General features: G+C 38.3%; 1 protein-coding gene across 2 annotated transcripts; it reads right to left on the minus strand.

The window, feature by feature from the left end:
- Positions 1-3,424: 3,424 nt before the first annotated feature.
- Clec9a (C-type lectin domain containing 9A) lies at positions 3,425-15,895 on the minus strand. 2 transcript variants are annotated; one of them, XM_075982605.1, is made up of 6 exons: positions 15,708-15,895; positions 14,356-14,436; positions 8,917-9,063; positions 6,092-6,243; positions 4,754-4,875; positions 3,425-3,688 (listed from the first exon to the last, which is right to left on the minus strand). In XM_075982605.1, exons 1-6 carry the CDS (start codon positions 15,796-15,798, stop codon positions 3,544-3,546), a joined length of 738 nt encoding a protein of 245 aa, XP_075838720.1. In that variant the 5' UTR covers positions 15,799-15,895; the 3' UTR covers positions 3,425-3,543. The 2 variants fall into 2 exon arrangements, with proteins under 2 accessions (XP_075838720.1, XP_075838721.1); XM_075982606.1 differs by lacking the exon at positions 15,708-15,895 and adding an exon at positions 14,809-15,030.
- Between the last annotated feature and the right edge of the window lie 631 nt (positions 15,896-16,526).

Below are 16,526 nucleotides of genomic sequence, written 5' to 3' on the forward strand. Positions count from 1 at the left end.
GGGGAAAGGAAAGAAATTGTATTTTAAAAAATATCTTTTCTTGATCTTATTCTTCATTATTACCCTTAGTCCCCCTTTCTGTATTCAAGCCTGATAAAATTGATAACATCATAAACAAACATCCAATAGACGAGAAAAGGGAGTAGGTACAACACTGCCTCTACAAACATTTAAGAAACAAGAATCAATCATAAAATGAATTTTAGGATAAGGCTGGCTGATAATAAAAAATGGAAACCACATGAACTGGCTTTCTCAGGATGAGAAGGATGAGAAGACATTTTCGTGGTCTCTTGCTGTGTAGGTAATTAGGAAGAAAGTGCAGGAAGACTCAAACAGGGACCATGGCCTTTCCCATAGAACACGCTCCCTCGGGTACACAATGAGCTATTACTTTCCTGAGGATATTGAACACTCTCAGGACTTATCAGCAGGAAACAGGTCAGGAACCCGATGACAGCAGGAAGTTTGAGAAGGGTAATGGGGGAATACAAACAGATTACATACTAGGTACAAAAGTTGAGTGGTTGTCCTGCGGCCAGCCTTAATGTTTGGGAGTCAAGTGCAGTTTTTGAAAGTCACACTAAAAGTACTGTGTGACTTGAGATACTCAAAACTCACTGTGTGAATAGATCTTTAGATTCTAAGACCAAATTTATTAGTCTATTAATATTATGTCAGTATTTTGTTGGTGCATTTAGTGTGCAATACTACGTAGCAGAACCTTTTTCCAATTGCAGAGGAATTATCATTTTTCTCTTTTTTGATAAGTTCACTCAGTGAGATGCATTAAAAGTATATAATTTATCATTGGTAGGATTGGGACATGAATCTGGTCCTCTTATGGCTAATTACCATCAACAAGGACAGGCATCCTGGATCACTAGCAATCTGCACTGAGAACTCTCCCAACCTCTGCATCTGTGTAGGTGTAGCATGACTGCCTGGGACATTGTGGACTCCTGTATCATCTGCACTGTAGATAAATCTCAGGCTTGTAAATACAGCATTGTATATATACAGGCTGGATAGCATCAGCCAGAGGATGTTTGCACTTGCTTCCTTGTACTTTTCTGAGAAGAATTGTCAGTGCTTCCCATCCTTTCTCTAAACATAGCCCGATGACAAGCCTTTGAAGAATCTCAGAGACAAACAGTCTTTACTGTTAAAAATCACCATTGTTACTGTTTTCCAGATTAGTATATTTAGCTACCAGCTGCCAGCTGCAAAAACCACACAGTCTACAACTTCCACAGTCTCTGAGATCTTTATTCTCCCAGGATCAGCAGAAAGCTAGAGAAATTTCTTTTATGAGTGTGTGTGTGCACGCACGCACTTCTACCTTTTAAATGCCATGTCAAGGTAAAAAACAAGAGAAAGGCACAGTCTTCTCATTGCTATGGCACCATAGCCACTGAGAAATGAACTTTAGGTTGAAGGATGCTTAGCTTCATTTAAATAATTGCTGCTGCCTCAGTAAATCAGAATTTTTTAATTATTTATCTGCTATGCCATTGTAATAAGAAGGAAAGGATGAAAATCTTGTACCTCTCAGCGTCTTCCTGTCAGAGTGAAAGAAGATTAAATACAACCATATTGAATTTAGCAACTTTTTATTGAGAGCATGCTATGTAGTAAGATTTAGAGATGGCACATGGTAGACAGAGAATATGATACTAACAATTATCAAATTTTTCCTTCCTGTAAATGGCAAGCTTTTTTATGTCAACTTTCCTACCTAAAATATGATTTTCTATCGTTTGCATGTAACATTAGGGTTGCATTCTTAAGCAGTATTTTGAAGTGAATTGTACTATAAATTTATAGTGGGGAAGTTGAGGCACAGAGACAGGCAGTTGAAAATGCAGGTTGTTAATCTTGGCATCGCAGACTGTGAGCTGTTTGACTGGTGAGTGGTGGCATTGAAGGTGCCACCTACACTGCAGGGCATGCTGGTGCTGATGTGGTGACTATCCCTTCACCTGTGTGGAAGCTTCCTTTCCCAGTAGAATTTTGCAGCCTGAAAAGCACAGTCAACTCTACAGCTAGAAGAAGTCTTCATTCTTTCTAAGACAGACCAGAAAGAGTCAATGACTCTACAGCTTTCGGGAAGGAGTTAAACATGCTAAATGATATTTTTTTAAGTACTGCTTAGTGCTATTAGAATCGCAATATATTGGGGTTTTAGTAAGTCTTTATTGTAAATAGGCTTTTAATTCTTGTGAATGATTCAAACTATCAGCCAAGCAGCCCCTTTACTAACAATGAATGGGTCAGACTGCCTTGATGGCAGTCGAGCGGTTTGGGTGTTTTACTCTGAGGACACTCTAGCTGCTGAAGAGGATCACTACCTCATGGCTGAAGACAGGGTCTAGTTGCGATTCTCACTTAGCTGGAACATCCTGTGGAAAGCAGCATTTGGCGAACTGCAGATGGCCAGGCCTATCTTGCTGCTATTCCCACTATGGCCAGAGGGGGAGCACTTCCAACCCGTGGCCCCAAGGGAAGACCTGCGCGTGTGTAAAGAGTCTGTGCTGTCTTCTTGTCTATTAAGTGAGCTGAGCACCAGAAGCAGCTTCTGCTCTCCAGTCACCATCACCAGGATACAAGCGATGGGCAGGAGGGCAGCAGAAGAATTCCAGAGAGTGGTCATGGCAGAAAGGATGGCCAGCGGAAGCAGAGAGACACTGAGCAATGGTGGAGTCAGAGACAATAAAAGGAAAGGCAGAAACGCAAGGCTGAGTAAAGACAGAATGCCGTGGTCTACCGGAAAAGAGAAATAGTGGTCTAGGGGAAGAGCCATCTAAGGACTAGAACACTAGTAGGAGCTTCCTGCTGCTACTGACTGTTGTCTGGTGCTGCTGCTGCTGCAGAAGGTCTGGGATTTCAAAAGCTGCCAAGAGCTGGGGCCAGTGCTAACTGAAGTCCAGAGCAATAAGCCTCCAGCCTGCACACCCAGATCCTAGAACAATAGACCCTAAACTCCAAGGGTTAGGAACTGTAGGCCTCTATATCTGTGAGGTCAGCTCCTAGGCCTTGGGCCTCAGAAGAGGAGGACCAGCTCCGGAGGTATGGCATCCTGCTCACTTCTCTCTAAAGCTGAGGGACCCCAGGCATATGATTGGTGGTAACACTACAGTTTGGAAATCTCTCCGAGTTTTCTCAGAACACGATCATGTGGTATACAATTCCTGGAAGTTGATCTTAAGAAAACTCTATCAATTGTTAAGTATAGTGGTAAATTTATTTATTAAAAAAGAAAATCAGGGATTACTGTGCAAACTCCTACAACGATGGCTGGATTTCTTCCAAATAAACAAGAAATAATTTTTTCTTCTTTGTTCTCAATGGGTCAGGTCTTCTGTATCTCTAAATCCTTTTTTCTCCTCGGTGCACTGAATAAATTCAACTGAAATCTGCGAAGCTTTCAAAAATATTGCCGCACATAAATATAAAAGCAGTTGGCCTTCATGGCCCACACACCAGTCTCCTCCTGCATTTGCTCTTTGACTTCTTCTAAAGCTTTGTGCAGCAGAGGTGGCTTTAAGATGCCTTTTGGATGCAGGATCTGAAGACATTCTTCTCACAGATAAAGTATCTCCTGCTACTGCAGTTAGCCGAGAAGAGGGAACGGTCTTTGAGGTATCCACAGGTCTGGCTGACTGATGACTGACTCTCTGTTGGAAACCTGAAAAAGTAAGTTAGCTCCCCAGGTTACAGGTTACATTGGAAAATTACAATGGTATTTGACAAGGAAACACTCCAGAGATGCCACTGGATTTATTTTAATTTGCTTTCATGAGGCGTTCTTCTGTGGTGGTTTTATCCTTCAAATAATAGCTATTTAGTTTTAATAACAACACATGGATGATATAATTTGAGCAAACAACTTATAAAGAAACCAAAGTCATGTTTACATAAAGGTGGTTTATAGCTACCCTGTTTCTCTTGACTCAGTTTTGAAATGCTAAGGCAACAGATTGTGTCCACCAATCTGCATTCCTATCTGGAAAGTCCAACATAGAAATTGCACAACAGTTATTACAACCTTTGGACCAGAAGGCTCTCTCAGCTTTATGACACAAAGAATGCTCTTGATACTATATTTTACTGAACATTTAGACACTCAAATTATACTAAGAATTTTCTAGAGGATGATGGTAGGAGAGTGGATGAAGAAGATTTAGAAGCTGTGTTGCATAGTTTCATGTCAAATGAACAAAAAGGCTGAAGTCACCTGAGAAGAGGGAATCTCAGTTATGAAAATACCTCCATAAGATCAGGTTGTAGGCATTCCTGTAAGGCATTTCCTTAACTAGTGATTGATGGGGGAGGCCGCAGTCCATTGTGGATGGTGTCATTTCTGGGATGGTGGTCCCTAGAGTCTATGAGAAAGCAGACTGAGCAAGCTATGAGGAGCAAGCCAGTAAGCATCACCCCTCCATGACCTCTGCACCAGCTCTTGCTTTCAGGTTCCTGCCCTGTGTGAGTTCCTGTCCTGATGAACAGAGATATGGACGTGTATACCAAATAAACTCTTTCCTCCCCAACTTTGCTTTTTGGTCATGGTGTTTCATCACAGCAATAGAAACAATAAAACCAAGTCATAAGCAGAGTAGTTATAATTCTAATCAGTACCCTCTAAAAGTGTCATAATTCTATGTCTTCTAGAAGAAGCACAAGATACAGAATAAGCTTTTAAAATTTCTCCCCATTCCTAGTTTTCCCTGTAGTGTCTCCTTCATACACTTACCAGTCAGAGGGAGGAGAGGAACCATCTTGCCAGATCCAAGATCTGCTGAGTCCCTCTTGATACACTCCCACCCAGTATTCAACTCCTCTTCTGAGCTTCCACAGGCTGCAGACAATAAAATCCTATAAAACACAAGGCACAAACTCTAAGTGCAGAAAAGGAAGCAGCAGCCCCAACTCTTGGGCAATATGATGCCTGGTATTGGGTTTATCAGAAATGAGTGAGAACGTAAGTGTTGGAGGAGAGGGGACATTAAAGTGAAGTTGGACATGCACACACACTCGCACAATTCTTTGACAGGGTAATCAGTATGGTGTGTTAAATACTACGAAAAATACATGCATCTGGTATTAAATTTTACGCAGATACAGAGTCTAGCAGATAGTAAAATCAATCTCATTGACATTTCATCATCAAAAGGAAAGATCTGCTTGTTCCTTCACCATGGCGGCCATTTCTCCCCACTAAATTTTAATATGTGAAATTTTGGAGATTCCAGCCACAACTCACTGTGAACACATTTTGTTACATGAAGCAGGTTTTATTTTGTCATGAAATTTTTCGAGAAAGTAATTTTAAATAATTATCATAATGTCATTTAAAGCTTCTTGAGTTGCTGCATGATTTTACATTTCCCATTGTTCTTATAAGGCTGAACTTCAGGTATTGGACATTTTGTTAGGGTGAGAAAGGTCTAACTATGAATTCTACTTCAGATATTCTGTTTAAGGACAGAATGGCTTCAGCAGTAAGCTTAAGATCCCAGTAAGCCAGGTTAGTAAGCTTAACATTTCAGTTATCAAATGCTCATTTTTATTAAGCCAATTCATTTCATGGCATCAGTTCAGGTTTTATTCTTTGTAACTTTTGCTTGCTTTTGAGTCAGGATTTATTCTGATACACAGGTCTCAAACTCGAGTTCCTCCTGTCTCAGACTTCTATGTCCTGGGTTTACAAGCATGTGTCATCATACACTTAAGCATAATACATTTAAAAACATCTGCAGTTGGCATGTATATGTATTTACATGGGGAGCATTCACATCTCTATTGTCCTCTTCCTCCCTCTTTCTTGGTCGACTAAGGGCATAAACTACCTGTATTCCTCAACTTATGAAAAACCAACCTCATTTTCACTTCTTCAGCTGAAGGGAAAGGAAATTATATAAATCTCTATTTTGCCTCATTATTTCTTATGTTAAAAATATACTATTTTATATAAAAAATGTACTATTTCCACTGCTATGGAAAATTAAGGAATCTTATGAGACTCTGTACTTCATTTCAATGAGTAACATGGTATTTTCAGAATGATGTGAAATCAGAGAAGAGTCTTTACCATTTCTTCTTTGCTGTCTATTTGAAGGAGTCTTGCACCCTCCTTTGAACAATTTTCCTTGCTGCCATTCCAAATTTTCCAAATTTGAGAAACATAGTAACAACTTTGTCCATTCTGAATCCAGTTGTGTGGACAAGGGCTGCAGTTACTACCTTCAAAACATAAACATTTCCTTAATAGTCATCAATCACGAAATTGGCATCCCAACTCCCTTAAAATAAGAAGATGGTACCCATAATGCAGCACCTACCAGTCCAGCTTCTCTGAGGCTGAGCACAATAAGATTTATGTTATTTCCACTTGAAATAGTTCTCTGAAAATTGGTTTCAGCTAAAAATCAACGTGGAGATGGCTTCACTTAAATCTTTCCTCCTATATCAAAACTGATCAAATTTTCCCCCACTGAGCCATTGACTAGGCTGAGAAGTAAGCCTTGAATTGATTCTTGAATTATAAGACTTAATCAAGAAAATGTTTTATATATGGAAAGAGATCAACTAATGTATGAAAAGAGTGGCTTGGAAACAGGTGTAAACTGAACATATGAAGAAACAATGTCTTACTTCATTATAATTGAGAATTAGCATTTAATATTTCATGTGCTTTTTATGGAACATGTCTTAAGAAAGAATACACTCCCAAAGAACAGTCAGTGACCTGCACACAGAGGAACTAAACAGCAGAGATTTGATGAGAGGTTCTAGCATAGTCTTATGAAGGGAGACAGAGAAACACAGAGAACACTGGTTACTAGAGAGAAGCACTCCATGTGAGGTGAGAATCACTTCATAAGCAGTTTCCAAGACTGAACTCATACTTTGAAAATTTTTATATGATTACCTTTTGAGAAAAACAATAAAATGATTGATTCTTTCTTTGTGACTGTAAAAATGCAGATGTCAATGAAAGAGCTGGCAGAGAAAAATATCTTACTTGCTAATCTGAAACAAGTTGCTTAGTGAATATATGTGAGTCCTTGGGAATAATTTGGAGTATTTTTTACCTATAATACATAAAATGCTTAATCATGTAAGGAAATGGGAAACAAGCTGTTTTTCACGTCTGCTCATTGTAATTATTCACTTGAAAAATAGAAAGTAACCACATTGCAATTTTTATATTGCTTGAAAGATTTTGTGGGAGTATGGAAGCTATAAGGGAAAAAAATAAAGTTAGTTAGAAGAAGACATTAGGAGAGAGATAGGAGGGATACATTAGGAAAGACGTAAGGAAAGAAATAACGAGCCGGGTGGTGGTGGCACACGCCTTTAATCCCAGCACTAGGGAGGCAGAGGCAGCCGGATCTCTGGGAGCTCGAGGCCAGCCTGGTCTACAAGAGCTAGTTCCGGGACAGGCACCAAAGCTACAAAGAAACCCTGTCTCGAAAAAAACCAAAAAAAAAAAGGAGAAGAAGAAGAAGAAGAAATAATGAGAAGAGAGACCCTGAAGATGTGTGTGTGTGTGTGTGTGTGTGTGTGTGTGTGTGTGTGTGTGTGTGTGTGTTTCTTTTTCACCAGCCAAGGGAATTAAGTTTTATTCCCTCAGATTAAAAAAGTCAGTTGAGTGATTAGTTGGCCAACTGCACACCTTTCCTTCAGCTCCTGCTTAGCTAGTTGTTATTGAGTCTAAAGCAGGAGCCAAATTAGATGAACTGAGAAGTTTGGAACTAGAATTGAAAATAGACCTAAGTTTGAGTGACTGAGTGACATATATTGCTGATTCTTAAAGCCCTGCTTAGGAATCACACACATTCCACTGGATCTTTCTGTAAACTTTGTGTAGCAGAACGTTCAAGGGATTTCAGTCCTTTCAACATTTTATCGGAAGATGTAGAAGAAGCTGAACCAACTGCAGAGCAGCAGAAATTACATCATACTTGCAGCTGTGAGGGGACAGAGAGAGCTCAGGGCTATGACTCTAAGCAACATAAAGTGTTTAGATAACCTTTTAGGACAGAAACTCTGGACAAACTGGATTTTTTTTAATTTGACATAGAAGAGAATTTCAACACAGTTTGAAACAGAGCAAGAGATTATGAAAGGTATTTTAATATAGACTTTAATAACCATGAGAGTTAGGTGAAAGAGAGGCACTGGGACAAAAGTAAGAGCCACCTAAAAGCATGGGTGAACTATTAAAACTAAGATGTACCTAAGGATGAACAATGGGCTCCTCAAAGAGAGCCCGAGGCAATTGTCCTCACATGGGGTCTGCACGCAGTTCTGCAGTCTCTAGAATTACAGCTCAAAATATCTCTAAGAAATCTTTGCATTCTGATAAGTGAGACTATCAGGTGGCTCTGGAGGTGCCTTGGGTAAAATTACAATCTGATAAGATAAAACCAGGAGCCACTAGGGCTGCTCAGGAGTTTAGTGCCCTGCCCTGTAAGAAGATTTCTGTCTGGATCCTAGAAAACTGCAGGCGTACAGCTGAAGGAGAAAAATGATAGTTAATGGCTCTGGAATTTGCATCCCTATGGTTGAGAACTTATAATCAGACTCCTGGGTAAGGACCTCCTGTCTCTTTTCATGTCCTGATTATTTTCCATCTTTCAGACCTGTTTCGGTACTCACTCCAGACCTTAACAATCCATGGAGAACAGGCTACGCAAAATCGTTTCTTTTTAGTAGATGATGCACACATTGGATCTCTACTGCGATCACTGTTCTCAACTGAAAATGATATCTAATGACTATCATCCCAGCACTTAGGAGGCTGAGGCAACAGAGACACCACAAGTTGGAAGCCAGCCATGATGAGTGAGATCGGCCAGACCGGTCTATAAGACAAACAATGCAAAATCACACTGGTCCACTATGAAGTACCTGAAGGGGGAGACCTTTGCTGCAAGGCTTGGCAGTTTTTCATCTGCAGGGTGTAGTTTCTCTGCCACTCTGTGAGGTTCTGCAATGCTCTGTCCTGCTGGATAAGTCTTTCCTGCTGACTCATTGCAAGAGAGGACACCTGGAAGACTGTGACAAAGGCACACAATCCTCATCAAACACTGACATTTTACAGGGAAGTAATCCCCAAACAAGAATCAAAGAAACTAATGGTGAGAATGAGGACATATTTTTCTTGGCTTTTGATTTTTGTTTAAAATTACCCAAGAATCAAGTATTACAAAAGACATAAAAAAACGAAACAACAACAAAAAACCTCTTGGCCGCTAATTTTTCTTTTGTTTACCCAGTTTCACTCCCTAAGAGCAGACAAAATTATTAAGTTCTTTAACACATTTTCCCAGAGATACTTTAATTGAAATAAGATCAATATAAAATTCCTCTCCAATAGTTTATTAAAAGGGTGATATACCCTGTTTACATGCTGGTGAACATTTGGTTTTATTACTTAAGTATATTTAAGTATTCATTTCCTTAAGCACACAAAAAGCTCTCACTCATTGACTCATTATAAAAGGGTAGGAATCCACTGTGTTGATGTGTCATGAGTTACTTAGCAGTTTGGGGACACTATTTTAAAAATTAACTAAGTGATTGATTTTGCTTGTTTGTTTTGCAGAGCAAAGAATTGAACCTAGGGTATCAAGCATGTTGGACAAGACCACTATGATTTTATTATCAAATAGCTAATCCTCTTGAATGACAAGGGGGGGGGATGCTGTTTAAAGAATCTTAGTCTTGGGGCTAGGGAGAGAGCTCAGTTAATATAAATTGTTGTTGAGCTAGCCTGAGGACCTGCATTCCCAGAAACTATGTAAAAAGCTGGGTGTAATGGTGCACACTTGTAATCCCAACACTAACGAGATGGAGATAATTGAATCTCTGGAACTCCCTGGCTGGCTAGCATACTCTACTTGGCAAGTTGCAGGCCAAAAAGAGACTATGTGGTAATTAAAAAAAGGTGGAGGGCTCCTGACAAATGATACCTCATGTTGTTCTCTGTCCTCCACACATATGCAACCATATCAACATAAACTGGTAAGAGCACACACACACACACACACACACACACACACACACATAAACAAATCAACACACAGAAAAGAATCTTAGCCTTGCTTCATTTTACACATTTTAAAGCTATTTTTAAGGTGAGAGGCTAGCTGCTGGGTGGTGGTGGCACATGCCTTTAATCCCAGCCCTCAGGAGGCAGAGGCAGGCAGATTTCCATGAGTTTGGTCTCCAAGCAATAGTTCCAGGACAGGCTCCAAAGCTACAAAGAAACCCTGTCTCAAAAAACAAAACAAACAAATAAAAACAAAACAAAAAAGGATGAGTGGCTGAATCAAATTTTGTGGACATCTAATTTTCATTCAGTATTTCTGTTACCCTCCATCTTTGCTGTTTTACAGTGTTTCAAGGTTATCTGCATTTCTGGCTCTCCTCTGTTTGAGATTGAAATTCTCTTCACAGATGTAAGCAATTGGATGCATTTTCTTGTCTGTGAAATGTGTGATTATAGCCGTTGTAAGCACCACACCTTTGGCTTTCTAGTTCTTTCCTTTGCTTTTTCGTGCTGTGAGAATTAACTAGCAAGCCTGGAATCAGAGAGTCTCAGGTTCACACGGTAATGACCTTCAGACAGGATATGATGCAATCTAGGTAATGGTGCAGCCTGTAACTGTGGGACTGAGAATTTGGGAACCAGACTGTGACAAACTTGTCTGCATTGTTTATTGATGACAGCATGCCAGATGATTTGACCTTGGTTTTAATGAGACCCTGAGAGATGCCTTCTGCTGAGGCAGGTTGTCTAGTCTCAGCAAAATTCTGTCTTTATGATCAGCAACACATAAAAAATCTCCAAGCAGAACTCTGGGTTTTCTTGACACCACAGTATTCTGGGCAAACACCAGTGATTCTGGAGCCAACAGAAAACCATGAAATAGTGGAAAGAGAGCAAGGGAAAGGTACTGTCTCTCTGTGCCAAAATACCTACCTTTCCTTTCTCCCCTATTTCTCTTGAGACAGTCTCTCATGTATCCCATGCTGGCCTCAAACTCACCATTTTGTCAAGCATGACCTTATACTCCTGTTCCCCCCTGATTCCTCCCTGCATTTGCGGGGAAAGCAAGCCTGATTCACTATTACCCTTAACTCCTATATCCTTCTAATAAGAGGTTTTACTATCAATATCCTTACTTCTGTGCCATTAAGTTGTACTCTTATCATGTAATAAACTAATTTTTTTTTTAAATTCTCAGCAAACAAAACTGTTAGAGCCTGTTGTTTTGGTCCTGTCCCTGTTAGAAATCAGTCCAGTGCCTAGAGATTTTGTTGGCATATCACATGCTTCAAAGATTGATTTTGGTAAGCTATAAGCTACTATGTACATTTTGTAGTTTGACATATGGCTTGATTTATGGTGACTTATTTACATAGCTGAAAATTTTTTATTCTTTTTCCAATACACTGTCATTTTTTATTTTAGGTTGCATATTTTAGATAAAAAGACTAGAAAGGATGTATTGTGATGTAGAATTTAAGTTGGAAGAAACAATTGTATTGTTAGCAAATGTTAGTCTAGTCTAGCAAATATCATTAATTTAAAAAGTATAAATAATTATCATTATGCTAAGACCCCTGGTAACTTTAGTTTTACATGTGAAACTATAATCTCATGTCTATATTGGTATATTTACACTTTGATATATTTGAGATTGATGTCATTGTAGCTATGAGGTGTGATGTCAACATTTCCCAGATGTCTATGCACTTTTCCTGTCATTTGAGAGTAACTACCAGCCGTACTCTTAGCTGCCACTTTTAACTCACAGCAAATGACTAAGGAACTGACAAAGGGGAGGTCGTGGGGGAACAGAATGGATCAGATCATAGCAGCTAGGAAGCAAGGAGATAGTGCTGACCCTGGAAAACTCTTTCTTCCCCATCCAGGCATTCAGACTAGGTAATATTGCTTCTCACATAGAGAGTTCCCAATTACTTAATCCTGTTTGGAAACACTTTACTGTTTTCAATCTAAGCAAATGGACAAGATTAAAAATTATAACATTACCCTAGTCTTATTGTTTTTTTCTGTCTCTTACTCAGTTTTCTGGGTTTTGCTGTCATGTCTTTCACACTTCATAAAAAAAAAAACATTGTTTGTATTCTGCTTTATCTTCTAGCTAACCAAATTTTAACCAATGGTGGTTTTCAGTGTTAGATACAAAATTCAGGACCTTGTGCTCATTAAAAAGATCCTCAACCCTTCACTCATTTTGCAGTTAAATTTATATATTAAACACTTGGGTGTGGGGGGGGCAGGTCACTGATGTTGCAGTTTGTTAAGAAACACAAACAGAATCATCACTATGATTGAATGATAGATCCTATCAACTCTTAGCCCAATTTTCATCACATGATACCATCTTGAAAAGTTCAGTATCACAACTGGAATATCAACATCCGTATCAATATTGATAACACCATAGCATGTCATTTCTCTATCACTATGTAGATCCAATACAGTGAACTTTTATGAAGCCAATCCAATCTCCTCTTGTCCTTACTGCTCCTTAACACTAACATGTTCTGGTTCAGTGGTTTTGTTATTACAATGATGTTATAGAAATAGAACCATTTTGTATGTTTTTCTTTCCCACTCAAGATGCTGTCCTGGATATTCATCTGGACAGGTGGACAAATTAAGAGCAATAGATTTTATTGTTGAAAGGATTTCTTTGATATTATTTACCACATATTTTAGCTACTCACTCACCAAAGAACATCTTGGTTGTCTTCTTGTTTAGTTCTTACAAATCAAGGTGCTATACACAAGTGTGTTTAGGCTTTAGTGAATGAAAGTTCCTGAGGTAAGGGTTCAGAGGTGCAAATGCTGGGTTGTAAAAGGTCAGGTTTTAATGAAACCATTCCCCTGTTCTTTCACGGGCTGTGTCACTGTACAGTCCTGCCAAAGATGACTGGTGATTCAGCTTCTCAGACCCATCAAACATGTGATGTCGCTGGTTTGTAATTTCTGCTTTCTGGTGTGTAAAGTGTGTCACGCTGTGGTTTTAGCTTGTTTTCCTAATGGATAATGATATTGAACTCTGTTTTTATGCTTCCTTGACACTTTCTTAAATTCTTCAGTGAAATGCATTGTCATGGCATTCATTTTATCACTGAATGGCTTGATTTCTTGTTGAGTTCTGAGAGCTTTATTGGCTCAAGTATGTGGTTTGCAAATACTGACTTTTTCTACCTTGTGTGCCCAGCTATTTTTATGTTGAAGTAGGTGCATCTCATCAACTTTTCCTTTTATTAATAACTCGTTAGATGTTAAATCTAAGAACTCTTTACACACTTGAAGAATGAATTTCTTCTTTTTTAAAACTTCTTGATTTGGGCACAACCTAGAGTTAAGAGTAGAAGATAATGTTCCTTATTTTATTAATAACCTGGTATATATAGGGATTGAATTATAATCATCTTCTTTTTAGAAAGTTGAGATATAGTTTTAATATTCTAATGAATTTTACTGGGTGAGCCCTATTTCAAGTCACTTCTTCTTTGCTTATTATGCTCCAGATGCCATGGGCTGCATCAGATGGTAATAAGACAGAAGAAAGGGAAATGAGACTTGTCCTTGGCATTTCATCCTACATAGGAAGCAAATGTTTGAGCTTTAATGGTGTTTGAATTGTAGCTAACTTACAACAGGTTATCAATAATGACTGAACAATATCATTTCTTGGGTAACTGAATCAGAACAATTCTAAATCTCACAAACAAAGTTATTGGGTATACACGATGCCACACATTGTACCTCAATGTTTAGTTTCAAATATGAAAATAAACAGAAAAGGCACAAGAAAAACTGATCTCTTTGGAAGTCTATACACTTTGCAAATGACATTCAAATGGTGCTGGTTAACTTTTGGGTTATATTTGCTGAAACCTTGGTGAGCACACATGCAGAGTGCATGTGCATATTATAAATTTAATATGCATATTATTTTTAGAAAACTAGGTATCTCTGTAAATGGTTTGTTAACCTGTTTTCATGGGAAACATTACATAACTACATCTCTACATCTTTACTAGTGGTTCTAGATGATTTTTTTAAATTAATTAATTGGATTCATTTACCAGATTTTTCTGCTTTACTGTGTGAGCTTCCTCTAAATATAAGTCAAAGTGCCTTTTTAGCTTTTATATACGTGGAAATAGTTCTTAATTACTTTCTTTATCCTTTTACACATCTGGACATATGGACTTTTTACATAATAATATAGCTATACACAATTTATAACCCATCGATAGAAACAGGTAACTTTGAAAATATGCTTTTATACTTACACTTGATGCCCAAGAAAATGGATGTTGCTAATAAGCCCACACAGAACACACAGGAAATCACAGTCGTGACACAGCATATTCCTTAATGTGGAATCAGAACAATGACAAAAGTTAGAGAAAGCAGTTGCAAGGGACAGGTAGCGACAATGTCAGGATAAGTAGGAAGGATTGTTCCTTCCTACTGTAGAAATAAAAAGACTTGAAACTCTATTAGGAAAAGGAGAATATTTGCTTCAGTTCTCTCAAATAAACCTTATAGCCTTGCATGCATCTGACCTGGAAAATACACAATTCACTAGACTTAATATCATAACTCTGTGATCTTAATGTACAATATTATGACTTTAATAAGCAATTACATATATCTATTTATTTATTTACTACCTATTTTTTCAATAATCTCAATAATGGCAACTAGGCAAGCTTAAGTTCTTAACATCAAGACTCTCTTACCTGTTTTCAGAATTTCTTGAACATGACTCATTAAACTATTTTTAGTTTTAATGAGCAGTTTAGAAAATGAACAAAAAAATTTCAGCTCAGTTTTTAACTCTTGAAGGAGGAAAGGTGAGTGACGTGGCTTCTTAAATTATTCATATTAATCAAAGAAAAATAAAATGGATCCTCACATGTTGTGATAGACCGGATAATGCATTGCCTGGGATCATCCCTGGAACCTTGAAATGGTACTGTATGTGGCAAAAGAGATTCTGAGGCTAGTGCTGGACTGGGGATCTGGTATGGGGAAGTCAGGCTCAATCAGTTAATGTGTAACAAGTCAGTACTAAAGACTTAACTGTGTAACTACTTGGGAAAACCTAATAAAGCACCTTTAAAGTCCACCAAATTAGTTGATGTATGATATTATATGTGACATCTAGTTGATGAATTAAAGAGATGATGGTAAAAACAAAAACTTATCTATTTGAAAATATTCTGTGCTATAGAGTTTTAAATAAAAATACGATATGATAAAGAAATAGGCATTAAATAATAAAAACATAATTGCATCCACATGAAGGATTCTTTTCTAGTTTTTCAACTGTTCCCTACATTTCTTGGTATTTGTCAGATAATTTTCTGAGCATTTCATGCAAAAACTAAAATAATTAAAATTGTATGATTTTTTTTACCTATTTTCAAACTTGAGAGAGAGAGAATATATCATATATCTTGAGCCCAGTGCCGTTTTTCATATTCACCTGTACTCGTTCATCCATTCCAGTGAATGTATCAGGCATACTAGAATGCTCTAAAGAGCTTATCTCAGATTAGAAGAAAAGCCGTGGGTTCATCACAGAACACACACAGAAAAACTTCTAGTTTTCTATTACACATTCTGAATGTATTACCTGAACATTTGCTAGAAGACAGACATTTCTGAGCAGCCTCTGAGGGTGGACTATCCCACTGAAGAGAGCTGTATATCTCCTCCTCATGCATGCTGAAGGTGCTTGGAGAAGTAAAGCAGCCAGTAAAGCAGCCTACACAGAAGCCTGGCAGAAAGAACTCCTCTTGTGATTAGGAGTAGGTTGGTACAGAAAACAGAACTGACTACTTTTTCACAGCTGTAAAATGCACTGGAGATTAAGGTGCAGAGTAGGAACATCATCCATCATCATCCAGAAAGTGGAAGCTTTAAAGTTTAAACTTAAACATAACACAATAAAGGAAGAAATGAGAGTGTACTGAACTCAAAATGGCTATGGTAAAATTATACTGTTGTTCTGATTCCCTTACAGTAGCTGATGCTGAAGATGAAATACACAGAACAAACTTCAGTCAAGTGTAGAATACGAAGCACAAAGATGACTCAGGGAACAAATATAAAGGCAGTCCAATCTAGGCAAACCAACTTGTACATAGCTTTTAGGTTTCCAAAGAAGGAAACGTGGAAAGGACTACATCCCTAACTTCATTTCCAACCAGTCTATCGGTTAGGATAATACTGACTGCTAAAATGATAAGTAAACTTCAAAATAACAGTCAACACTGTGATTGTTTAGACCTCCCTCATAGTTTGTCCCCAAGGACAGAGCTCTCTCCCAGAAGAGGCCTGGGTTATTTCCATATTCTTGAATGTTGGAGCCGCGTTGAAGGGAAAGAGGAGGTGACAAACCCACAATTGTATCTTGAAAGCAACGACCTAGAAGTGATATGAACCACAGCAC

Source organism: Microtus pennsylvanicus, chromosome 8, assembly GCF_037038515.1.
Source record: "Microtus pennsylvanicus isolate mMicPen1 chromosome 8, mMicPen1.hap1, whole genome shotgun sequence".
Classification (NCBI taxonomy): Eukaryota; Metazoa; Chordata; class Mammalia; order Rodentia; family Cricetidae; genus Microtus; species Microtus pennsylvanicus.